Source organism: Ischnura elegans, chromosome 11, assembly GCF_921293095.1.
Source record: "Ischnura elegans chromosome 11, ioIscEleg1.1, whole genome shotgun sequence".
Classification (NCBI taxonomy): Eukaryota; Metazoa; Arthropoda; class Insecta; order Odonata; family Coenagrionidae; genus Ischnura; species Ischnura elegans.
In genome coordinates this window covers 102,330,415-102,358,119 of record NC_060256.1, presented here as the reverse complement: position 1 = coordinate 102,358,119, position 27,705 = coordinate 102,330,415, and the positions used below count along the sequence as shown (strand labels likewise).

General features: G+C 36.1%; 1 protein-coding gene across 1 annotated transcript in view; it reads right to left on the bottom strand.

The window, feature by feature from the left end:
• LOC124168126 (intraflagellar transport protein 81 homolog) overlaps window positions 1-27,705 on the bottom strand; it is a 328,055-nt gene that overhangs the window by 205,685 nt on the left and 94,665 nt on the right. Inside the window, exon 6 of the mRNA XM_046546249.1 lies at window positions 7,968-8,134. Within this exon, the coding sequence (XP_046402205.1) occupies window positions 7,968-8,134 (167 nt within the window). The remainder of the gene's footprint in view (window positions 1-7,967; window positions 8,135-27,705) is intronic.

The following is a 27,705-nucleotide window of genomic DNA, read 5'->3' as shown; positions in this document are numbered from 1 at the left end:
AAGCAAGGAAAGCAAACTCGTTGTGTCCATTGTCATAAAAATAACACTTAAAAAATGTAAGAAATGCAACGTATCCTTTAATGTTAAATGTTAACCTAGATATCACCTTTAGTAGTGAGTTAATAAACCTCTGAATCAAATGATTTACTTGTTATCACTGAGTACCTCATGGTAGTGGATTTGCCTAGTGTTCCATTCTTGGAACACCTCATAATTAATAATTGGCAAGAGATACATTGATTTTTCTTTTGGATATTGTTTTCATACGTATTTTTATCTATAATATGTAAAAATCAGTGTAAAATTCGCATTTTTCAAACCTTCGGCATAAATGGGTTAAACTATTAAGCTAATATAAAATGGCAAATCGATTAACTGACTGACTCATTGATACAATTTCGTAGCCCAAGCTGTGATACATGTGGGTATTTGGCTTATTGGACGTAAAAATAAAAAAATTCATCGGGAGAAAAATTCTGAAAACTTGAAAAAGTAGATTAGTTTTCAAGATATATCGACTTGAATTAACATGGGAGCCTTATGGGACTAAAACTTTTTCGCTTTTATTTTGTACTTTTAAACGTCTGAGGAACATGATATTCAATGGACATAAAGAAGATTTTTTGGTCGATTTTTTGGTATGGTTGTCATTGCGACAAATTAATATTTAGTACATATTTTTTATTATTTTTTGAACGTTTTCTATGCTTTTCTTATGGAAAAAGTTTAGGAATTTTTTGGACCAACTTGCAATAATCGTACGACAAATTCCTTGATATATAAGGTGTGGGATTTTTTTGTTGATTTTTTGGCTATCTTGGAATTTTCATTTGTCGAAACAATTCCGAGGAATAAACGATTTCGATTTTACATTGTCGTGATGGGTGAATTTTCAAATTCGAATTTCGGCCTTGAGACATGTGCCTTATGAAAATTTGGAATTTCCTAGAAAAACCGTTTAGGATGCTTCGCACCCTAACGTTTCAGCCTACTTTCCGCGTAACCCTCTTGGTTAATTCATAATTAAATTCCGAAAAATATTCTGCATGCGAAAAATCATTGTCGCCATGTTTTTGTGAAACTTACGATCTTGAATATCTTAGCAACCGTTCAAGCTAGATTAATGAAATTTTTAGGATAATACTTTTATCAAAAAGGTAAACTTTTGAAACAATGGCCATTCCGCTCGATTGATTCATGTGCGAGTTATATCGATACTAATCTCCTTAGTTACGCTTTAATCGCTAATAACTTTTTTGTTAATCAAGGTAGGAATATGAAAGTCATACAAAATACAACTGCCAATGTGTTTCATCTGACAAAAGTTAAATCAAGCGGATCGATTGATTAGAGTCAAAGTTATGATCGATATAAGGTTGCATTCGATGGAGCCATTTTTCAGACCTATTTACGTAGTTACGGGGATAAAAATTTTAACAATATGTAAGGGAAGGAATGAATTATGCGTACACATAAATTATTTAGATGAGTAATGTTTCGTAATGAAGATATATCAATATGAATTTATATCTTTTTGTAATAGGTCCCCGTAAGAAATACACGCATTGCCCTATCTACGTCACCAATATAAGTACATAGGTGAAATTTGGAAAGCAGGGATAGTTGAGAAGGCAGGGATAAAGAAATGAATAGAATGGAAGGGATATCAATAGCATTGCGAATTTTTGCAATATAGGTGTCAGTATAGTCGAAAGTTCGATTCGATTTTTATAGCAAATACGCAAATTGGCATAATTGATTAGTGTATACGTTGGACCAATGAAATTTGGTGAATGGGTACATCTTGGTATTCCTCACAATGCGCATTGGAAATATGTTTTGTATATAGTCTCACGTTCGATATATATCGAATCTACTTTTTCTTAAAATATATCAAATTGCTATTACATATAGGATTTTTCATCCAAGGACATAGTTGATCAGGAATTATATAGTAGATACCCATATACTGGAAGTTTAACCAATAGCATTGCGGATTTTACAGTACAGATGTCAGTATGATCGAAAAATCGATTTGATTATTACAGCAAATACGTAAATTGGCATTTCTTCAATAGTTTTTCCGTTGGACCAATGAAATTTGGTGAATGGGTACATATTGGTATTCCTCACAATGCCCAATGGAAATATGTTTTGTATGTAGTCTCACGTTCGATATATATCGAATATGCCCAGTCAACACAGTATTCGTAATGAGGTCTTATATGAACTCATACGTTGGACTCCTTTAAGATTCCACATTAAGAGACATGAAAGGGCCTTTAAGACGTCACACTTCATGAGGTCACATGAATGATGTCTTTAAGACCGCATACTTCATGAAGTCTTGAAGACCTCACACTTCATGGGGTCTTCAAGATCACACACACACATGAGGCCTGAAAATCAAGTCATGTATATGTTAATGAATTATAATTTCCATCGTAATTATATATTTCTGCGTGTATAATATTTTTTCTTCCTTCAATTAACTCTTTATATTAAGAGATGGGTTCGTAAACTTCTCCCTCCGATTCTATTAAATAAGCTGACACTTCCACTTTCCGCTAGGTCCGCCATTGTGTTGTCGTGTTATTCTACTGCCTTGAGCTCAGACGTCTAGTTTATGATTAATATCGTGTGTACTCCATGGCCTAGTTCTTGCTCGTGTTTTTCCTTGTGTCTACGAACGTGAATCAGGATTTCATCGGATCTGAGATCGGCACGAACCTTGTGGACATCATGATGTGTTACGTGCACGGAGACTTGGAAGGTAAGTTTCAATGATTTTATGTGTCCGATTCTTTATCCACTTGTTAATGAGAAAATCCATTAATTATACTATTTTCAAAGCTGGTTAAGTTCATGCTTATCATTGATTATCGGTAAATATATCCATGTAAAATATTTAGGTGGAACACGTTTTGTAATGTGCCTTTGTTGTTGTTCATGTTTCATTTCATTCATTCATCGTATCCTTATAAATTTGCTGTTATCGCATTTTAAATTATCTCCGCTAATATACACTATCTCGATCATATCTAGTACGTGTTCAAGCAATGTTTTTATTATTTCGGGTTCACAAAACAGTTTTCCCTAAGATCATTGAAGTTTATAAATTTCTCAGTTCTCAAAATCATGACGTAAACAAGCAAAAGTGCTAACCGATTTATAATTTGCTTGATTTCACTTCGTAATGTAACTTATGGAACGATAAAGCATGGAAATAACGTTCACCATATATTTAAGTTAACTTCTAAGAGCATTTTAATGCAATAGGAATGATATTAAGTGTAAGAGTTAATCAAAAGTAGTTCACTAATTCGGTTACTCCTAAAATTAACCAAGTTAAAACGGTCATCTTCGGTGCTAAAACCGGCCCTAGGAGTATTTAGGGACTGCTAATGAGATAAATAGTCTTTATCTGGTTTATTTGATGTTATCATGTTATCAATTATAACTCTCAACAAACTTAAGTTCAATGTTTTTTTGCAGCCTCTCTTATGAAATGGAACCCGACATCAGCAAGTAGTGTCGCCTTGGAGAGAGTGGAGAGGCAGTGGCTGTATCAAGCGGAGACCGCGTAAAGTATGCAAGGAGGAAGAATTCAAAAAATCGTGATGTTTGTTTATTGACTTAATATTATGAAGAATAAATTTATAAATATCATGAAGTTGTGTATTCCATTGTGTTTTTCTGCCGTACTTCCACCTATGGTTCTCATTAAATGTATTATTTTGCTTTATTGTAATTGGATACGTCGGGTACTTATGTCATCGGAGAATTTTCTTAAATAAAGGTGCGTAAAGTATTTTGAAATCTTAATTAATGGGCTGGTAGGGGCCCCGGCGTTTTTGTAGGCTATTTCAAAGCCATCTATCGGAATTATTACGAAGTGGGTAATTTTTCTGGTTCTCCAGGTAGTTCCATTATCACACACGTGGAGGCGCCACATTTGCGCCAATATCATATTGGAACTGTTATAAGAGTCCTATAAGACCTCTTGACTGAGCTCCTTCAGAGTCGTGTGAGACCGCGGAAAGAATTCCTATACGAGTGCATATGACCTCACGGAGACATCATTATGAGGCCATTTGGGACTCTTTTGTAGGAGTCCTACAAATTCGTCAGACTTCTTTATGACCTCATGCATGAGTCATACGTGTTTACTGGGTGCTTTTTCTTCAAATATATCGAATTGCTATAACATATAGGATTTTACATCCAAGGGCATAGTTCCCTAACGCTGGATTTTTGCGAATTATGATATTCATTAATCGATTCAATCAAGATTTTAGCTGATTACGGGAATATTATTACTTTATCGAAACACTAAGGTCATATTGTTGATTCGACTTATCTCTCTTTCAAATATCCTAAAGGAACAAGCCGCCTTGCTAAAAATGTTTGCACTACACTCGGAATTTTCACTACTATTATGCATTTCAATCTGATGTAAAAATTCTTATCCATCAAATGCCATTTCAAGTACACGTATTTATGAGAGAAATGTGCGTGTTATGCCTCAAACAACTGATTTTGCCATCGCAGTGATTGGTTATGAGATGGATCAAGAAGGCCAAAAATGGTTTATTATTTGAAATGTTCCTTTCTAGCAATAAAATTTTTAATATGATTGAGGCAATGTGGCGTTAATCGTCAGCGGCATGCCCACCTGATCCTCGGCTTCATCCCATTTCTTGTTTTCACCAGGGATCTCGCTCTACCCCCACCCCTGCCATTATTTGCTACCGGACATACCGAGGCGTTCTGCATTATTCACGTATTTCTAGCCCGGATTCTTTTCTTCATCATCAATTATTTTCAGTCCATCTTTTAAAGTTCTCACTTGTGTCTTCCAAAGGGCCATGGTCCGAAGACGAATAAGAATAAAACTAATAAAAATGAAACCAGACTCCATTGAACCCATACGGAAAACACTCGCTAGTTTTAAGTTAACCCACCCCGGAAAGTACGGAACCACTCGTACAAGGTGAAGTTCAGCACTAATGCTATCGCGTACAGCGTAAGCAGAGCTTACTGCAGAGGGTGAAGCATGACCATATGACTGCGCAATGAGATTTTTTATCCTATAGAGAAGGCAACTTACCCACTCATTTCAAACAATAAGTAGCATATCTCTAGATGAGCAGATGAATTTAGATTGCTAGTAGAGAGAAAAAAAATATCCTGAGAAGACATTGCTTCGTTAGCAACTCAGACAAGTGAGACTTGTAGCACAACTCATAAATTGTAGCCAGATGCCCTGTTTTCGAAAAAAAAAACGCATCAACTGCCGTGAAGCTCACTATCAGCTGTGAGGATATCGTTATTCGCCAGAAATCACTATCGTAAGATTCCAACCATTTCCTTGCTTGAAATGCTTAAATAACGTTAGAATTACGTCGTGTTTGGTATCATTCTTTACTGAATTACGTGCATATTACTAATATCTCATTCTAATAAAAGTATGATACCAATTACCGAAATTCATTTTTAGACACCTTTTGGGCTAATTGATGATTCATGCAGCAGTTGACCTCCAGAGGTGGGGATCTTTGAAGCGAGTCGGCTAAAAAAAAAGTCAGCGGTCGAGAAAGGAGGAGGCGTGAAAAAGGTTTCTTCTGTTCTCAAGTAACTTGATATTTTCTTTTGAAGCTAAGGTTGTCGTAATACGATCTCTGCTTGAGCTGGAATCTTTTTTTATTTCGGAGAAGAGGAAAGCTTCAACCGGAGGGAGGCGAGTGCTCAATGGAGGGGGATACCGGATCTTGGGAAATGCGCTAATGTAACTATCCTACGGCACTCTGCTTCTCCCTATCGCATTTCAATCTCCTGGGGAAGATTCAAACTATGTGTCTGTTGTTATTAGCCATAAATAACACGTTGTAAACACTTCGTCTCATTTTTATCAAATGATGAATGCGGGAAAATTATTCGACGGGACCGCAATCTTAAACGATCAATGCGGGAAAACCATACTTTAGGGAATGACAGATGCAGGAAAAAATTACATTGTCTTTGTGGAACTTAATTTGGGACCAGGAGCGGCGAACGATGAATGCGGGAAAACGATCAATGCAGGAAAGATAGAATGGGGTTCCACTGTATAACCCCGTGGTGTAGGTGGGGTGATTCGTGGACTGCTCCAGATGGACTAAAACACCACTAAGTTTGATTGAAATCTGGGACCCACTTTTGTGACACTTCCCATGTGAGACCATCTAAGGTGATGGCCTTTTTTTGTATTTTCTATTGGATTCCCACAAATATAACATGACAGTGTACGAGAACAAATTCTGGAACGAAGCCATTTGCACAAATGGACACTGAATGATCCACAAACGCAGCCACACCTGATCAAAATAATACTCCCGAAGTGGGCATTAAGCCCTTGTAGAATGCAAATTACTGATCAACATTGATTTTGTCCTAGAGACAGCGTAGGGTGACTTAAAATGCATTTTTCGTGCAGATTCCAAATCTGTGGTTAGATTCGTTCTATTGCATCTAGTTTTCTTAGGAAAGCTATAACAGCAAAGTTATAATTAAATCCATTTAAATATCTTGATAGCATGAGCAGGTGAAAATAAAAATTTTCTTCTAAAACATGTTGTCCTACGATGTCATGCTTTCTTACCCTGTCAAAAAATGTTTAAACTTGCACTATGGTATGATTTTTTTCAAAGCAATGCTGAATCAGCTGCCACTTCACATCAGTAAGTGACCAACTGTCAGTGCGTGAAGACGTTTTTTTCCTTTGAAGATGGCTTGAGAATTTTGTTGCTCACAGGAAATTACAGCTTATTATAATCTCAGATAAGTGGTTTAGCTTTCATCAGGCCTAGATAAGAGCGTGAACCATCCCGATGACTTTTGGTACTTGTTTGGTGAAATTTCTGTCAAGGCTCAAAAGCAGAACATTACTCCCTTTTAGAGACAGCGTTACATATAAGCTTTATTTTGACATCTGTTGGACCACCAAGATAGAGAATGGGCTCCCATGTGATGTGTGGCACCTGTGTAAGGCTTCTTATTGGTCGGAATGTGGTAAAACGTCATAAGAATTTTGCCATCCCCATGATTTGGCCACATCCTAAGGATCATTTTTCAGGCTGTTATTTTTGTTTGAAAATTTAAAGGAATTACTCCAAAGTACTCAAAACTCAACTCAAAAGAAACTCAAAATACACAGTAAAATATCAAAAACACTTGGGATCAGCAATAATATCGATCCCTCACTCTGAAAAATCAGAAGTAGCGTTCCTCTCAAGATCATGCACGTAAATATTCAATGAGTCGGAAACAAAAATTGTGAACTTGAAATTCTGTTGGATGAATATTAACCTGAATTTCTTTATGTGAACATTGGTTGTTAAAGCTGGAATTACTGTCTTTTAAACTCACAGGTTACAGGGTTCTTGATGTATTCTGACAATCCAACTGTGAAAATGGTGGGGTCATGGTGCTTTCAAAGGATACACTTGAGTATTTTGTCAATATTATTCCCTAAAACCATTTGCTAGATGAGCGCAATTTTGAATGCTGATCTTAACATAGATATGTTTTCTAGTACAGCTGATAGGAATGAACTTCTGAGCATCATTCAGTCTTGCAACTTTTGTTTACATAATAAGGAACCCACCGGCATAACTTCACATTCTTCTACACCACTTGATGTGTTCATTTCTAATTTCGATGATCATGAAGTAATATATAGGATAATCTCTTTCTAACCATTACCCAGTTGTTGATACTAAAGTTCCCTCCCACTGGCACAATAGAAAATACCGAAACTCAATTTCCAAACTGCGGCGAAAGTGGCACTGCTTCATTCGTTGGAATACTTTTGAAGCCAACTGTACATTTTCAGAGCATAAAGTAGCAATAAAATTGATTATTAAAAGACATACTAACCACAAACAAAACTTAGATGCATTGAAGTAATGGTGGAGGGCTACACTAACCGTGGCTCGCAGGGTATCCAGGTCGGTGGTGCTGGGTGCTGGGTGTGCAGCTGCCACGAGGCGCATGGTGTGCACCTCGGCCTCAGCCCGCCCCACCTCTGCTGGCAGTTTCTCAGATGCCAAGTATGAGCTGAGCCGTAGGGCTTCCTCCACACGCCTCACAAGCCCTGCATCAAAGAGAGAGAGCCAATTTGGGTGTCTCAAATATTCTGACAAATAACTCCACACCTATGAACTTGCAAACATAGGGTATGTATTCCTCCACTATTTGAAATATGTCTCTCCACTTGTAGTAGGGAGTGGGGACAACAGGACCATTCAACATTCCTGCACTCAAAAGGAAACCAAAAACATTCAATGAGCTTGTTGCACTTCAAAGGCTCTTCCCTGCGATACAAAATTATATCTTCACAAATACTGTAAAGCTAACTATGGTCTGCACCTTTATCAACATGGCTATAGCGGTTAAGTAAAACCCATTAAGCGAAACCGAAAATCGCAGTGAAGTTTTCTCGGGTTTCACACCGGGGGGGGTCCTCCATTTCTCCTTCCAACGTTTCAATGGACAACTCACCCATCGTCTTCAGTGATTCAGGAATCCAATACCAATTCCTCAAAGTCTCGGGGTACATATACATAATTCTGTGGTTGGGGGCAGTTCAGCGCCTCCTGATTGGCTGCCAGTCCCCTCGTATTGCCGCCTCCTATTGTATCGTCCCCTGGCAGCCAATCAGGAGACGCTGAACCGCCCTCAACCCCAGAATTATGTATATGCACCCCGAGACTTTGAGGAATTGGTATTGGATTCCTGAATCCCTGAAGACAATGGCCGAGTTGCTCATCGAAACGTTGGAAGGAGAAATGGAGGACCTGACTCGGTGTGAAACCCGAGAAAACTTCACTGCAATTGTTCGCCGGGAAAAAACCAAAAATTATGAAACCGAAAATCACTCTCTTGCTGCAAAAGTGGTGATTTTTATCAACCGGTATGTCTCTTAGGGCCGGTTTTATAATGTCTGGTTAAACCTCACGTTAATTTGACGTGGAGATTACGGTAACGTGGAGTTTAACGAGAGGTTGTGTTTTATAAAGCAAATCCTACCGCCGGTTGGCTGATGGGAACTTTAACGAGAGGAAAGCACAGCTACTGTAATTCTCATACCAACAATTGATCGCGAAAAGTGAAACAGACGAAAGTCAAAATTGAAAAAAATCGAGTTGGAGAGTGGTGAAAGAATTGTTTACGTTTGTTTTGAAGTGATGGTTAGCTTTGAAAACGAAGATGACGCCAATATTTTCGGTTTTAATCGTTGACGATCTTATGGTCAATCATCAGTGTGTCGTTAAAATAAAAATACTCGCCTCGATTTGTGAATATTTGGCAAGTACAGGTGTTAATTGTATGAGTGCAAGAAATAGTGGTAAATTAACCTTGTTTGTGCTTATTATTCGAGAACGAAGATTCTCATTTGCATAATGAAACCAATTGAAATGGTTTTCTATTGAGTACGCCACCAGAGCGATTTTAGGAGCATTTTGAGGCTACAATTTAATCATAATGACGATAAATTTTAATCATACTTTAGCAGTAAGATATATCTTCTTAGCGTTAGTATGGCCCCTACGCTAATTTATTATCATCTCTGTGTTCCCTGCGGAATTAGGAACAACTTGCAATTTGTGAATAATCAAAGCCTTTCCCGTTTTCAAAGTACTCACCATGGCCATAATTTAAATAACAGAATTTATAACCAACCACCGTCTAATAGAAAAATTCATCAGTGTTCATTAAAACGATAATGAGGCTTCTGTCACAATGATGTCATTGTTATGATCAATTCATGGTAATTCCTTTGATGATTTTTGTGTTTATATAGAGCATTTTCAGTTTTATTAAAATTTTCACAATGAGGAGGTATATTCAGCCATGTGCCACTCGTGTTACAGACACGAAAAGAATTGAGCCATATAATTGTCAGCTAGCAGCAGATATTTCATAACTTTAAATTATCTCATCTTTTTTATGATTATATATATATATATACTGTTAAGAAGCAATATGTTTCATGAAATCCATAATCTCTGGCAAATAAATTTTCAATAAGGGACAGAACTAAGTTTAAATTTCTTCATTAGAGAGACCAAAATCTATTGCATGACACCAAGTAGCCCTTACCATTGAAGTATAATAATAATAATAATAATAATAATAATAATAATTTTTATTGTTCTGTTGGTCCAAGGAATAGAACATAGAACATGGTCAAGAGAATATTACAGATAAAAAGAGATACCAAACACTCAAAAAACGACACAGATCAATTATACATTATCACACATATATTCGTCTAGATTGTAATAGGCTTTGGATAAAAGCAGCCTTCTCAATTCGCGCTTGAAGGTTGCAATGTTGGACTGAGTTTTTACATGCGGTGGTAATTTATTAAAAATAAGGGAAGCTGAGTGATGAGTTCCCTTTCTAGATAAGGCACAGGGTTGCCTTCTCAGGTGAACATCATTTCTGCGCCGAGTGAAATAATCATGAATGGTAGAGCTCGGACAGAACAAATCAGGATACATTTTGACAAATAGTGCACAATAAAAAATAAACAGACATGGTAGTGTCATTATCTTGAATTTAAGAAACAGTGGCTTTCCTGGAGATCTGATGGAAACAGCAGCAATTGCCTTCAAAGATCTCTTTAAAGATAAAGTGAAACATATTTTGATACTGGCTGTCAATAGTGTAGTTGATATTGTAATAGGGATGACTGTGAGTCTTTATGGTAATGCCATTGAGAATGTATTCATTGCCATTTTAAATTGAATGGATGTTCAGAAATCACTGATTATGAACATAGCTTCACAGTCTAAAATTAAAATTAGAGAAGAATGAATAAAGTTTGAATAACTTATGCATAACCCTACCACAGTTACTTCAAGGGCTCCTGCTATCCAATTATTAAATAAATGTACAGTTTGCAGCAAACCTTTCATACTTTACCAGCAGGCTGCATGTTGTTATAAAAATATGCATCTGTAACAAATATTGCAACTCTTTTTGGCTCATAGCTTGGGATGGGGGATCTATTCTTTATGTTAATACTATTTTTGCAAACCTTGTGTAAGAATAAGTTTTAAGTGCTAACATAACTAACTTCATATCTAATCAACAGCAATGGCTTGTATTGTATTTAAGATTTAAGGAAAGGAGACGGGGTGCAAAGATATTAAAGTTGCTGGGTTCAATTTATAAAAAATCTGTCGAAAAACATATCTAATCAGAATGAAAGCATTAAATTTCAACTCTCAGTGGTGTTTATGAATACTATACTATACATGTGATAGATATTTTCTTTTATTCTCAGCGCACAAAATATGAAGCTTTCATTGAACATGTTTTTAATATTTAGCAGAGTACTAAATTATACAAAGACAGTAGTGGATCCAGGATAGGGACAAGGGGGTTGGACTAGGTGAGGTTAAAATTCCAGCTGAAGTGGGGGTTGGAAATAAACCACCATTCTATCTAGTGTAAAGTGGATGGTACCCAAGGGGAGCAAATTGGATACCCTCCTTAGCCCCCCCCCCCCCCCCCCATGTATCCGTCACTGTACAAATATACTGTTATTTATATAGCATTTAAAGAATTTATTTGTATCAAATGCAAAGCGTAAGGATTCCATCATGATGACTCCTTCATTGCAACTGTCTTTTTGGGATATGGGTTTTCAATGGAATTATGTTGTTACATGTTGTCACAGTAAGTAATTTTTTTTACTACCTACTTCTGGGGTAATCCTTATGAATGCTGTACCAAGTAATCTCTGAATGCACCACACTGACATCACTCACTTATAATTAATATATGTGCTTCCATTATCATAAATGCAATAATATGACTTCCTCACAGAATTTTATCGTACCATGTTCTATTTATGAAGTGATTATAGGAGCAATTTCCCTTACATCCACTCCACTTTCACAAATCTATTAAGAAAATTTGCCTTTGTGACATGAACATAGACTGTTTCTCATTACATATGTTGCAGCTATGCATGTTAAAATATATCTCTAGTGATGCAGATCGGAGCGAGACAGATGAGACAGAGATAATCCTTGGAGTAAATAAAAAGAGGAGAATTAAAGGGATAATCACAGTACCAAAGTGCAAATAGAAGTCTAGTTAAGACATATGGAGCAAGGTTTGCTATGGAACTGGTATTTTTGACCCAGAAGGAGGATAAGAATAGAGGTATACAGGAATGTATAGATAATATTGACAGGAAAAGGAAGTAGGAAGTGCTAGCTAGACCTGATAAGTGAGGTGAGGGAATAATTGCAGGAGATGAATTAGATATAAATGATGTAGATGAAGTGTATATCAAGCTTGAAATGCTGACAACAGTGATTAAGGTAAGGATTTTGAGTAACAAGCAAGGGCAGGGAGACAATGGTTCTGGAATAAATGGAATAACCATGTATGTTACAAAAAACTATGTCAACCTTAATGAGTAGATCACTTCTAACAGTAAGTAATGGAATGAGATATCTAGTCATGCATTATTATAAGTGTTGATGATATTATACCTAATAGATTTTTTGAACGTATGTACTCATTAGTGACAGTTCAATGGATGGAGCATGAAAAAATTAATAAAAGCTACGTATGGGATTGACATCCCAAGAAACTAACGAGTGTACCAGATATGTGATATAAATTGGCTGATGGAGCATGAAAAAATTAATAAAAGCTACGTTTGGGATTGACATCCCAAGAAACTAACGAGTGTACCAGATATGTGATATAAATTGGCTGTTATAGGAATATGTCTTCACTTATCCTTTGAAGACTTATTAATAATAATAATAATAATAATCTTTATTTGCCGGAAAGACAATTATATGTAATACATAAATTGTATAAGGCACGTCAAAAACACAGGTTGGGTACAAATAAAAGATATAAGGCACAAACAGCAAAGTGAGGTGAGCATATATAATATTACTGTGACAGGTACTCTGATATAGAGTAAAAGCAGCCTGAAAGTAAAAAGTCTTTCAGCTTGTTTTTAAATACCCCTTGACTCATGGGAGCTTTTAGCTCCATAGGGAGCTTATTGTACAAAAGTAGACTCATAAATTGTTCACCACAGGCAGCACTTTTAGTCCGTACATAGGGGACATGCAAATCTTTGTGCTGCCTCGTATAATGAGTGTGAATGCTGGCGTTTGGGACAAAGTCTTGGAAGTTAGTCTTTACTTTGAGAAGTATGGTGAATATATAAAGACAGGGCACAGGTAATATTCGTAGATCTTTAAACAATGGCCGACAGGGTGTCCGATAGGGTTTGTTGGACAATAAGCGTACCACTCTTTTTTGAATTTTGAATATGGTAACGGCATGTGGAGATGAACCCCAATGCAGAATGCTGTACAGAACATGAGAGTGGAATTCACCATAATACAAGAGTAGCAGAACATCTAGTGACACAGTGGAGCGTATATACCTGATTAGATAACACACAGAACTGAGCTTACGTGCCAATTCGCTGATATGCATTGCCCAGGAAAGATTAGAATCAATAGTCACACCCAAAAACTTTGTACTCTCAACTTGTGGTATACATGCACCGTTAAGGTCCACAGTGATCTGCCTATTATTTTTTCCAATATTTGTGAAGTAGATAAGTTGAGATTTACAAACATTAGGCTTCAAACAATTTTTAACACACCATTTATACAACTGCTGGGATACAGAATTAGCAGAGGTACATAAGCTATTCACTTGAGAAGAGGTAACAACAAAATTAGCATCATCAGCATATAACACTGGGGTGATATCAGAGGATCGAAAGACAAAGTTAGTGAGATCATTCACATATACTAAAAACAAGATAGGGCCAAGAACAGATCCTTGGGGGACACCTTGGGAAATAACTTTTGGTGGGGAAATAAATTTCACACCATTGGACACTACAGCAACAGTCTGTGATCTGTTGGCGAGGTATGATTCCAACCAGAGAAATGGAATACCTCTAATACCAAAATAGGATATCTTATTCATAAGAATTTTATGGTTGACACTATCAAAGGCCTTAGATAAGTCATAGAACAAGCCAAGTACTTCAGCTTTGTTGTCTAGAGCATTCAGAATTATATTGACTGCCTGAGAAATAGCTTGGGAAGTCGATCTTTTCTTTCGAAAACCATATTGATGGGGAGAAAGATAGTTATTTGATTCCAGGTAAGAGGTCAATCTGTTGTAGAAAATTTGCTCGAAAACCTTGCCAAGCTGATTGATAATTGAAATTGGTCTAAAGGAGTTAAAATCATGAGCAGAACCCTTTTTCTTGTAAAGTGGGATAACTTTAGAACTCTTTAGAGAATCTGGGAAAATTCCTAGCTGGAGAGAGTTGTTAATGAGTAGTAGAAGAGGAGATTTAATGTATTCATATGATAAACATAATAGAAAATGGGGGACATCATCAGGACCAGCACAATACTTAGGGCTAGACTTGAAGATGATAGAGGTCAATTCACGTTCAGAGCAAGGATGAAGGAAGAAGGAGGTAGGTGAGGGATGAGGTTGGAGGGGGAGGAAATCAGGAGGGGGGGATAAGCCAGAGGGGCAAGAGAAGTGATCATTGAAGGCAGATGCTAGTTGAAGAGAATCAGTGATGAAATTGCCAAAGCTATCCTTGAGCTGAAGGTGAGTAGGATTATCATTCATTTTTGAACTATTTATAATCTTCCAAATGGCCTTGGACTTATTATCAGCAGATGCAATTTGAATGTTATTATAGTTATGTTTAGCTTCAGAGATCATTTTTCTATATTTCTTTTTCAGCTCTTTGTGTCGAGACTTAAGTTCAGGATTATTAGCCTGGTGACAAGCATATGCAAGGTCTTTCAGGATGTGAGAAAGGTGACGTATGTCATCTGTGATCCAAGGATTACAAGGAGAAGGTTTAGCCTTAATTTTGGTCACAGGAAATGAAAATTCAAAGAATGCAATGCAAAGAATATTAAACACATTAGTTAGTTAAACGTTGACAAGTAGTAGTACGGGTTAATATTTTAGGAAAAAACCATACCAAGGATCCCACTTAAGACTTTGAAAGAGTTATTAGTAAAATTAGACATTGCAATATTTCCACTGATTTTATTATAATAAAACTCAGTGGAAATACTGCAATGTCTAATTTTACTAATATGAAGAACTTCACCATATCTTGCTCAATATCATGCAAAATACTTTGAAAGAGCCTATCGATGAAAAAATTTCAGTAGTCACTGATAAGCATGGAAAATAATGAATGTAATGGTGGTGAATGCAGTCATTTCCTGTAATTTCAACCTCATGAGCAAATACATATGTACACAGACAACAGCTTTCCCCAATTGCAAGCAAGAGTAGCCCAGCTGGCTCAATATTGTAAGAAATACAACTGACTCTGATTGTTTCAAACATTCCCTTAGCAGACTATGCTTGAGAACCTCAATAAATATATTCCCTTAGCAGACAATGCTTAAGAACCTTAAAATAATATTTCTTTGATTAATCTGACTTTGATGTTCCATGAGTCTTCAGGTGCAAGGGTCCAAATTCTCTCCTTGAATTAAAGGCTCAAATGTGTGGAATAAAATCAAACTTTTTCAGGATAAAGTATCGAATTGTTTACTTTCACCATATTAAAATATTCAAACCTGAAATAAGATAAGTATTGGTAACCAAATTGGCACTCTTATATTTTAATATGAGGTATCTAGATGGGCACCACTGATTCTATGGCTCTGAAGCTACTTTTGATGGCAGATGCACCACTGATTCTATAGCTCTGAAGCTACTTTTGATGGTAGATAATTTGCTAGGAGGTTTTAATAGTACATAACCTATGTTTGGCTACGAACTGCACTTAGGCAATAAAGTCGCATTTTTTTCCGTTGGAGGCTATACAATAGAACACTCAGAGACGAGAAGACTTCTCTTGCTTACGGTGCCTTTCCAAATCTTTTTCTATCAAAATAATGAGAGGTCATTACTTAGTCACAAAAAGTACAATAATTAGTAAACTTCCACACTCTAAAGGCTCATTTGCCTAACAAATTCCTTAATATGTCATACCATCTCATGAGCAAATCAGTCATTCTTACTTTTTTACCCACACGAGCTGTATTGGTTGCATCAATTTGCCTTTCTCAGCCTCCAAAGAAAACTCAAACAGTATCTTGTATACATTACGTACGAAACGTGCAAAATCCTTTCTTTTTCACGCAATATTTCACTTGCCTCACTTATTCCTACATATTTATCTCCAAGAAATACCAAGCCGTACACCAGATATTGTTAATGGACTTACCTACAATTTTTTTAGTAGTACTTTGACAAACATATCTTTTGGAAAAAGAAATACGAAAATACTTTCACCTCATAACATATATCCTCAGAATTAATTATGAATTCTATAGTGACATCACATGCTATTAAATCAGAATGCAATCAGTAAGTACGATCTTTTTCTCTCTTTCGATTGCCAAATACGAAACTTGGCTGTTCTTCTAATTCAAACTGTCTTTGTAAACACCGACACATTTTTAATTCGTTGATGAAGTCAGCAAAACCAGGTAATAACAGATTTCTATACCTACACTCCCGTTACACCTCCTTCTTTCTCTCCGATATGTAATTCTAATATTTTTCATCATCTCACTTGGCTGGCACAAATCATAACAAACTCCTACACCGGCACAAATATTGCATAACTTCAACATTTTCAGGGGTTTGGCACACGATCTCCGACTGCAGTCCATAGAATAGACAATATTATTTATTGGATGGTGATTATTATCAAACTTGAGATGTTTGTAAGGATTTCGTAGCGTATACCGTAGAATAGCATGAAAACAGTGGTCCGTTCCGGATATATCACCGGTCTTATGGAAATATTTCACTTATTAAATTGCTAGTATGGTGCTAAAAATATTGGAAATTGATTGCTGATATCGTAGATACGGATAAAAACGGAGGATGCTGCGCTTGGTCGATTATTTCTTCCGTATATTATCGTAGGGTACTTCAGCATTTCAAAACATCCGCCATTTTCAACAATTTAAACTTCACGTTAACCTTTTACCCAAGGGAAATCCATGGTTTAGCTTGACTACCACTTTAACGCTCAGATTTGGCTTAACCATCGATTATAAAACAGAATTCTGGGACTTAACCGACGCTTAGCTTAAACTCCAGTTTAACCAGACATTATAAAACCGGCCCTTAGGGTGCTAAGTGAGCAGTGTCGAAAATCGTACAGTGATGTGCCAAAATGCTGTGTTGTACTGTGTAGCCGCACCTAGACCTGAAAGGTCTTCTGAGGCCACCCCTATAATCCTATAATCAACTTGTGCTCACCATGCTGCAAGAAGTCAATTGCATGAATGCTCTGCAGGTCAAGCTAGATGAAGTAATTAACATGATAAGTGCTAACAGGGCATCTTTATGCAATCATTTGAAGCGCTTAGAGTTGCTAAAAAAGCAACTATCAGTGAAAGCCGAGAATAGAAGTCTTCAAAAGGAAATATGTGACTTTGAACTAAAAATCAACAAGAATGAGCAAGACAGTAAAATAAATGTTATTGAACTTGAGTGCCCCTGTTAACACAAGTGACAGTTTAATTGATACAATTTTCAGGTTGGGGTTGGTATTATGTGCATATCAGTAAACCCAGAAGCTATTGACCAAGTTTTCAGACCAAACCCTCTCACAATCTGGAAGGTCTCCCCAAAATTCTACCTATTGTAGTTTGTTTCAAAAGACAACTTATTAGAGATGAGTTTCTAACCCATCATAACCCCTAAGTAACATCAAAAATGTACATATTTTCAGCTCTAATCAGGAAAGTTCAAAACAACATGTTCTTTTTTGCTGTAAAGTTTAATGGAGAAATACATAGCTGCCACAGTAATTATGATTTAGTAGAAAATTTTCAAATTTTTAAAGTGAGAAGTCTTGAAATCTAATTTCTCCCACAAGCATCGCTGGGTTAGAAAGGGCTAAGCAAACAACAAATATGTACTTAGGGATCTCATTATCCCGGACTTTGGAATGGACTCCTATATTCATACAAAGATGAGTCGCCCACACCCGTCAACAAGCAGCTGTTTGGGTTAGTGAGAGAAATGAAGAGAGTGGGAAGAATTACATTTGCCTAGGTCAGGGATGGGCAAATTCTGGCTAGGAAAGAGACTGAATCCCCTGTAAAAGTAATTAGTAAAGAGGAATATCTTGACCACCTTTTATAGAAAAACATTTAAAAGTACCAGTACAGTTATCACTAACATCCCCCTTGCATGAGGAAATACGAATATCTCACGTCAATGCCCAGTCACTATCAGCTCACATTGAAGATTTCAGATACTGTTATTGTACTAACAAATTTCGTGTAATCGGTGTGATTGAAACGTGGTTGAAAGAATCGATTGACTAATTTTACCCAATTTACCTGCATTTGTACTCTACCGTGATGATTGAGAAGGAAAATGAAGAGGAGGGGTTGGTATATATGTATGTATATACACTCTTCATTAAAAGTCTAAAGTGTTGATATCAGCCGATGCGGTTGATAATCAACCATAGCATATCTCTCTTGAAGTTAATAGCCCATGATCAAAATTATTAGTGATAGTTAGGGGCACCGAATTTTTGCGAACCGCGAAACACGAAATATAATGCGAAATTTCCAAGGTTGCACAAAATTCACTAGGTTCCACAAAATTTCACATTTAAGCACTTTTTCTGCGAATTTGGGGCGATATTTTCCACCATTGCCAGTAAAAAATAAGTCACTTTAAGTTTTCTTAAAAACCTATACCAAGAACTGATCACATAAAGTCAGTGCTTTGCAACCGGTTTGGAACTGAGGCGAGGATTTGAATTTGGTGCCAAAAGCCAAAATGGTCTGCAGCATATTCAAGGCCAAAAAGTGAAAACAAGATTTTAAAAAATCCATATATTACTTTCCGATTGCATGGCATCCATGTTTGTTTTCCTTTTGAGAGATGCTCCCATGCACGCACATTTAAGGGGTCGTCACTTTGTCGCTCTTGCCAACATTGTAGCATTAAATTTTAAAGTTGGAAGGCCTAGTAGTAAGTAGCCATAAAATTTATCCCGCTTATTCCTTTTCTTGATGGATTCTTAGTAAGTGACGTGCGGTCTCACAGACCGCTACTCGAGTTCAATTGCAAATTTACAGAAATTAATAAAAGGAACGTTAAATTTTAAGAGTGAGATGTCCTTGTTATGCAAAAATATGAAGCTAACGAGAATTATAGATATTTTGAAATCTAAATTTTGAAAATATTCATAATTTTAGAAACGCAGCGGTCTCTCAGACCGCACGTCACCGGTTAAGGGTTAATAAAGATTCATGTACATATACAGTAATTCTTCGACACACAAGCAAGATGCGTTTCGAGAGCCTATTCATAAGTTGATAACCCTATGCAAGGCATCGAAAAATGTGGTTATCCAGCAGAATGCAACACCGCATTACACTTTTCCATTAACTCATGGCCGCTCAGTTTATCTATGTTGTCGCTGTACCGGCGTGTTGAGCAGTTTATTGTTGAGGTTATAAGAACTGTGACAATGAAGCATGCAAATAAATTGTCAATTAAAGTAACAATTTAAGATAGTAACACCACAGAATGTATTTTGATCTAACAAGTTACAACAAAAAACCCGGAGAAAGAACCAGATGCTGCCTGATGTAATGAGACATATTGGTCAATCATGCATTCTTAGCAACGTGTTATTTAACTTTTTTACTTGGCAAATAAAATTATGGAGGCGATCTTAAGTTTTTTTACAGAGCTTCCCTGCTAATTAATGTCTTTCGTAAAATTATTTTCATTCACTTCTTGTGGTTGTTTATTTAAATTTGCCATTAATTCAGATAATTAATAATAATTAATAATCAAATAATAACTTCAATAAATTTCTTAAGGAATGTGTCAGGAATGCTAAATCAGCATGCAATGATAAATTTATTTCAAACTCTAAAAATGCATCAAAAGCAGCTTGGCAAGTCATCAAGAGGGAAACATGTAATGCAAGAACTGTTAAAAACTTTGAACTAGTTTCAGGTGCCAATGTCCTAACTAATCCTAATGAAATTGCTGAGAACTTCAATGATTATTTTGTTAATGCTCCTGGTAATATAATTTCAGCATTTACCAGAAAGAATCATTCTAGCCGACCCAATGTCCCAGAAAGGGTTCTTCATTCCATTTTTTTATATCCCGTCACCAATGATGAAATTATTGATATAGGTCATTCCTTTAAAAATAAGTTATCCTCAGGAGTTGATGAAATACCGGACAAGGTAATTAAATTTGCCATCCCTTTTATCAGCAAGCCTTTAGTATATCTTTGTAACTTGTCATTAAGTAATGGTATTTTCCCAAATCGCCTCAAATTAAGTTAAGTCTTACCTCTTCATAAAAAGGGAAATGAAAAGAATGTAGAAAACTATCGGCCAATTAGTTTATTATCAGGAATCTCAAAAATATTTGAAAGGGCAATGTATAAACGTGTAATGAGGTATTTAGAAATGAACTCCGTACTCTCTGGGCATCAATATGGTTTTAGGAAAGGCAGTTCAACATGTAAAGCTCTTCATGAATTTATTACCAAAACATTGAATGCAATTGATCGTAAACATCTGCCTATAGGAGTGTATCTAGATCTAACAAAGGCGTTTGATATTGTAAACCATGAAATTCTTCTTGAAAAGTTGAATAAATATGGAATCTCAGGTGTTGCAAACAAATGGTTTCATTCATATCTGCAGGGAAGGTTGCAATTGGTTGAAATAACTCATTTTGATTCATCATCAAATCTGAAGATAAATTATCAGTCTGCCAAATTGGAAGTCAAATCAGGTGTCCCCCAGGGCTCAATACTTGGACCCCTACTATTTTTATTGTACATTAATGACTTACCTAGTTGTATTCCTGAAGCAGAACCTGTTTTATTTGCTGATGATACAAGCATTCTTATTCATGGGACAACATTACAGTCATTAGAAAGCAGATTGCAAAATACTTTGAAATCACTCAATAATTGGTTACAGGAAAATTTACTGGCCATTAATGTCCAAAAAACAGTATGCATAAATTTTAGCAAAGAGCCTATGGGTCCTGTACAATTTAATGATGCTAACCTGTCACTCGTGGATAATGTGAAATTCCTTGGAGTTATAACATCCTTAAAATGGTCCTCTCATATTAACTCTTTAATCCCTAAATTGAGTAAAACCCTTTACCAACTAAGGCATCTTCGTCTTAGTACTAGTTTTAATATTCTTAAAATGCTTTATTTCTCTAATTTTCACTCAATATTAACTTATGGTCTTTTATTTTGGGGAGGATCAAATCATTGTACAAAAATTTTTCGTTTGCAAAAACAAGCCATAAGGATTATTTTTAACCTGCCTTACAGAGAGTCCTGTAGACCTTATTTCTGCAAATCTCAAATCATGCCTCTTCCTGCTCTGTACATATTTGAAGCTATATTGTTTGTTAAAAGGAATATGAGCATGTATGAGTTAAATTGTGACATTCACCAATATAACACGAGATCTAAGATGGATATACATGTTGAGCAAAGATCCTCTACATTAAATTCAGATGGACCATATCACAAAGGGGTTAAGCTGCATAACGTACTCCCTCACAGTATTAAGGGTATAGACTCTCTGAATAAATTCAAAGCTGAACTGAGGAATTTTATGCTCCAAAAACCAATTTATGCATCGGAAGAGTTTTTTTTGCTTTGCAAGGAGGGTCCTCTGTAAGGCAAGGTCTGTATAATACAACTGTACTATTTTATGTATATATAATGTGATAAGAATGTATTGTATGATAAGGGCAGAGGCCCTTTATTGTAAACAAAAATTTTTTTTTTCTTTTCTTCTTTTTGATATGCTGTAATTCTGTAAATTTAATTTGATTCAATTTGACGAAACTATGCAAATGTTCTTGCCTAAAGTGAATAAAAATTATTTTATTATTATTATTATTTATTATTTTATTATTTTATTATTATTATTATTATTATAATTAGATTTCATCCTTGGAACCGAGTATCGAGAACCAATGGGGGAGAACCAGAACGGTTCAGAGAACCAAAAACATTTAAGAACCGACTCAACATTAATTTATAGAATTCCTTTACCTTAGTTAGCAATGCACAGTTTGGAAAAGAAAATGAATCTTCTCTTGATAGTCTCAGAAAATCTGTGCAACTTTCCATGAGTGAGGTCCTGAAGCATATAGGCATAAAGACTAATATCAAGTTGTCATTCCTGGTATAGTGACCCAGGGAGGAACATTATTACAGCCATGGGAAGATTATTAACTCAAGGTGTATATTGACAACTGATGTGAAGGACTTCAGCCCAATTGTTGTTAATGTTCTCATAAAATCATTAACAGAAACTCAAGAACATTTTGGCTATTCTGCTTTGAAGGATTCTGTTAGATCAGTTCAGGAAGAAGGAAAAGAATTTTCAGTACTGCCACTAATTCTTGCCCTTTAAAATGATTTTTCCCCATTTTGTAGAAAATTGTGTGAAAACCCTGTCGATGCCTATGGCAAATGTAGGGGTAGAAAGAGGCTTTTCCATGTATGGAAATATAAATATAAGAACCTCTGAACTTCCAAAAAATGCAGAATTAGTCAAGTTTGACCAATGGATCTCAATTCCAGTAAAAGAAGGATTCAGCCAATTTTAAATTCCATAGCGTGAATAATTTCCGATGGCATATTCCAAAAAAATTATAGATAGAAGCAACCCATTAGTAGATAAATACATATTTGCATGTGTTGATATTATATTTTTTGTTTAAGACCTTGAAGACTTGTTATCAATGTGTTAAGTGAAGACTATAAGTTATTTACATCATGCAGGCCAATGAGACAGTGAAATTTAGACCAATCAAAAATATTCCCCATTTGTACAACTCCCGCATTTCTCTACTCTCACGTTATGAGGTTGAAATGTATACAAAGCAAAGAGTGTTTATGGTACGTGTACCTAACAAATGCTTAACTTATTCCTTTAGAATTTGCTTTGACCCTTCTTTATCAAAGTTTTCACCATTGAAAATATTTTTAACCCATTATTGCCCAGACTGCATGCACGGCTTCGCTTGCTTCGCATTTTCCTATTTATTTTGGCATTTAATTGAGATGAGTTTTTGGAAAAATATTATATTTATCTTATTATATGATTTTCACAATGCTGCATATACGCAACGCTGGGAAAACTCCTGTAAATAAATAAAAAAGTAATTCTTTAAATTTTAGGTTACATCTTTCATTTTTTATCTTGATTTGCACACTCGACATCTCCGCCGGGAGTTATCAGTATGTATTCCTTTGGAGGAAATTCCCCATTCTGCCTTTCAACGGACATGCTGGGGTGTGTCATTTTTCCTAGGGTGTCTATGGATACTTTCCCAGGTATGTGCACACTGATTTTTATGCCAAACGCCATCAGTCATAAAAATAAAATTATATAAACGAAGATGTTGGTGGAAATGACAAAATTAGAACTAGAGATGCTTAAAAAAGTTCAGTAAATCGAAGAAAAAATTATTCTGAAGTGGAAACTTGTTCTGAGAATTAGGATTCAATAATGTTGCGTTTACGCAACACTGGGGATTAATGGGTTAACATGCTAATAAGCATTTTTATTGGTGAAATTATTGTTCTTGAGATAAAAATGAATATTTGTGATGAGTAAATTTTTATGACAAAACTGTTTTTTCTATGACGAAATTGCAATTTTATGACGGAATTTTAAACCGAAGTTGACAGATTTTTATGACCAAAGTTATAGATTCACTGATAATCTTTGCCTCTAGTGATAGTTGTATACAGAACACTGAAGACCAATGGATTTCTTGAACTCGAAAATTTTCTTGTCAACACTGTTCCTTACAATGAAAATTTAGTAATCATGGAAGACTTAACATCAATCTTTTAAAAGAAACAGCAGATAGAGGTGTCCTTCCTAACCTATTACAAGCGTGTGGCTTGAGTATCGTCCCAAACAAAGCCAACCTGTCACATGAAGAGAAACAGCACTGTGCTGATGATGTCAATAAAATCACACTCTCAGGTCAATCACACTCTCAGATCAATGCCTCTCTCAGGCCACGACCCAGTCTTTATAACATATACAATGTTGAATCGATCTTTTCTGTAAAAAATTATAACCTCCTGAAACTTAAAAAATTTTGACAAGGAGAAATTCATCAAATTTCAGCAAGATTTCTATCAACAGTTAGATTTTTTAAGACAATAAAGTTGCTGAATTAAACCCCCAACTACTCAACACATTGGACTCGTACGATCCGTTATGATGCATGTGTGTCACCACATACGATATGCAAGAAAAAATTAATTATTTCTAACATACTCTAGGAAAAAAGGCCAATCCTAATTCTGCGTGGAAACCCATCTGTAAACTCAGAATATTAACCACTAAAACCAATATCAATGCTTTAATATACATCAAGATGACCTCAAAAATCACTTTCCCAAATTTAACTGCAAATATCCCTTGAACCTCATATCCCTCCACCATTATATGAAAAAATCAGTTCCTCCTCTCACATGTAATACCTTCCTCAGTTATTAGCGAGTGCAAAAAAATCACTTCCAATGCCAAAGGCTATGACAAGATTCCCATCTCTTGCATTTGGAGGGCTCTACCAGGCGATCTGCACTTACTCTTAAATATTATGGTTAGGGATGGTCGGATTGGATACTTCGGATCCAAATATCCACGGATATTGCCCTTCATCGGATACTTTGGATCAAAATTCACCGAAGGCATCGGATGTGGATCTGAAATTTTCAAATTATACTTTCGTGAATGCAGCTTCCCGTACAAGGGAGTGGAAAGAGTCCCCATCCTACCTTTGCTTGTCCGACTCATGAACGATTTTATTTAAAAGCTCTCGCAGGGGTTACATAGCAGAATTCCAGCCGTGGAAAATAAAAAAGGCAAAATACGATGGCACATAGTGTGAATCTTCCCAAGAGATTGAACAATATCGGAGGAATCTCAACCCCATAGGATAACAACCACGTCAAAGGTGACTACGTCGCAAATAAAAAAGAAACACCCTCGGCCCTCCATCCCCCCATGCCTCTGATTTTTTTTTTCTCTTCTGAGACCACACAGTCCATAAATCATAATCTTCGAAGGAAAATATCAAGTTACACGAGAACAATAGAAACGTTTCATCCCTACCACATCTCACCCACTGACCTTTTTCATCTTTCCTGCTACAATTCTCAAGAGAACAAATTCTAGGTGAGTGACTAGGTGACTGGACCCGAAGATGTCTCGGTAGTTTTCAGCAATTGGATGACGTGCACGAGATTCAAAAAAGAATGAGACCAAATGCGTCGCATTTCTAACATATTTAGGTTTTTAAGCTCAAATTGATGAAAACATAGTTTTTTTATTCATGGTGAAAGTTTTTTTTAGTTATAACAAGACTATACCAATATTCAACATTGTCCAAACAGCACAATTTTCAAAGAAACAGGCGTGACATCAGCACCGTCAAAAAAGAAGATATAGCCTAGAAACGCCAACTGTATATATCACATAGGTCGCCCGGCTTTGCTTTGAAGGCAACGACATCACAAAATAGCAAGATCTGGCATACTCGTCCTTGACTCCCTCACTCGTAGCCTCATTGCTTGAAAGATGGAGGGAGCACGCTCTTACCCCTCCACCTATCCTTTATGCACTTCTGCTGTCAATCCCTTCCTCTCGCTGAGCGGTCAGCTCAAACTGTTCCCACCACTCATTTGCACCTGACGCTAATGCTGTTCTAATCTTTGTTAATTGTGTTGCAGATTGCGCAGATGCAATTTGATTTAACCCAGATCCATGGTTGTTTAAATGTGTGAATAAATATTTCATGTGAAAGCACTAAGTATCTTCTTTTTCATTTTTCAAAATAAGTGCAAATGTAACAATTGTTTCCATTTATGCCCTAATTTCAAGAAATAGATGCACAAAGGTTAAGAAAAGACTTCGCTGTTTCACAAAATAAAATATATTTGCGGCCGGTTTCGATACAGCGTATCATCATCTGGCCAGATATTAACCTTTGTGCATCATGAAGGAGTTTCACCATGTTACGCCAACCACCATCACATTTATCAAGAAATAGAACTCGCAAATGCACACACACCCTTGCAGTTTTCTCCTTTTACGCACAATTTTTAGATGGCAGAGACCTAAAAAACATACTGGTTACATACCTGTTATAGAAATCACATGGTTGATAGTCTTTAATTTATACTTATTTCAACTCCTCTGAGGTTTCCATATCCTCGTTGATTGACTCGCTAACAACAATGCTCCAAACAATATTGCATCTTGCTCTGAAAATCTCTAGCTATCCATTAGAGGCTTTAAAATCTAATTTTCCTAAATAAACTGCAAACTCCTTTGCCTTTTTTTGCACCATTCGACCTGACAATGGAATATTCTTTGATCTTGCTTGCACAAACCACTCCCAAAATAATTCGTTTATTTCTTCCTATTAGCAGTAAGGTGTTTTCCTCATTGAATGTAAATTCAGGCCTAAAATAATGGGCAGAAGCAACAATTATTTTATGGAGTGTCATTTTGCAAACCATTGTGGAATGGGATATGAAGAAATGTTTCTACGGACCTACCACTTTCAAAGTATTTCTTAATTTCGTCCTTCCTCCTTATTGCTTCGTAAACTTGCTTCATTCAACAATTAAACTTCTCATGTACAGTGGCGGAAAAAATTAACGCGAAGCTCGTTGGTGTCTGAGAGCAGCCAGTTCAGGAACTACTTGTCTTCCAAAATTTTGCCTGATGCTCTCATAATTTTATTAATTTAGTAAATTTTGACTACCATTTCCGCGTCGGCCAACCCAGCTTCAAGACCCCTAACATTAACTGTATGTGCAATGTGTCACGGCATACGCTTCTTCTCCCCTCCAAGGGAAAACTCCTATAGAGTTCCTCAAAGCAGAATGAAAGCACCACTTTTTTGAGCCACCTCCGAGAAATCAGAAGTTTCTCTTCATTTCAGTATTACAATGCTTTGCTCAATATTCTACGCCCAATAATAGTTTCCCGAGGATTATATTGGAACAACTTGTAACATATGGCAATTGAAAAGAAATGCGAAGCCGAATTGATTTAGGTAACGGAATATGTAATGGCCATTTTAAGGTCAATAATTTTTTTCATGTAGTTATCCGAAGAAATTGGTTAATGTGGTCAGTAAACGATTTCTTTCATAGTGAAATGAGAGGTGTAAATAGAGTTTTTTGAACTTCATAATGTCTTTAAAACTTGATTTTTAATCACAAAGATGATCCATATGAATGCATATTTGATTAACAACATCAATTAAAAATTAGATCTTCATTAAAATAGATGTATCCGAACTAAGTGTTTAATGTTTTACAATTTTATAAACTGACATAAAATGAGAATCAGAAAAGTATTTTAATTTTCACTTATTGAAAAGTTATTCAGGAAGCTGGAAAGAATACGGAAATTGGAATGGGTGGAAAGGAACTTAATGGAATTTGACTCTATTTCTGTGTTAATAGAAGGGAATAAATTTTATCTAGAATTTGCTTCTGTGGTAATC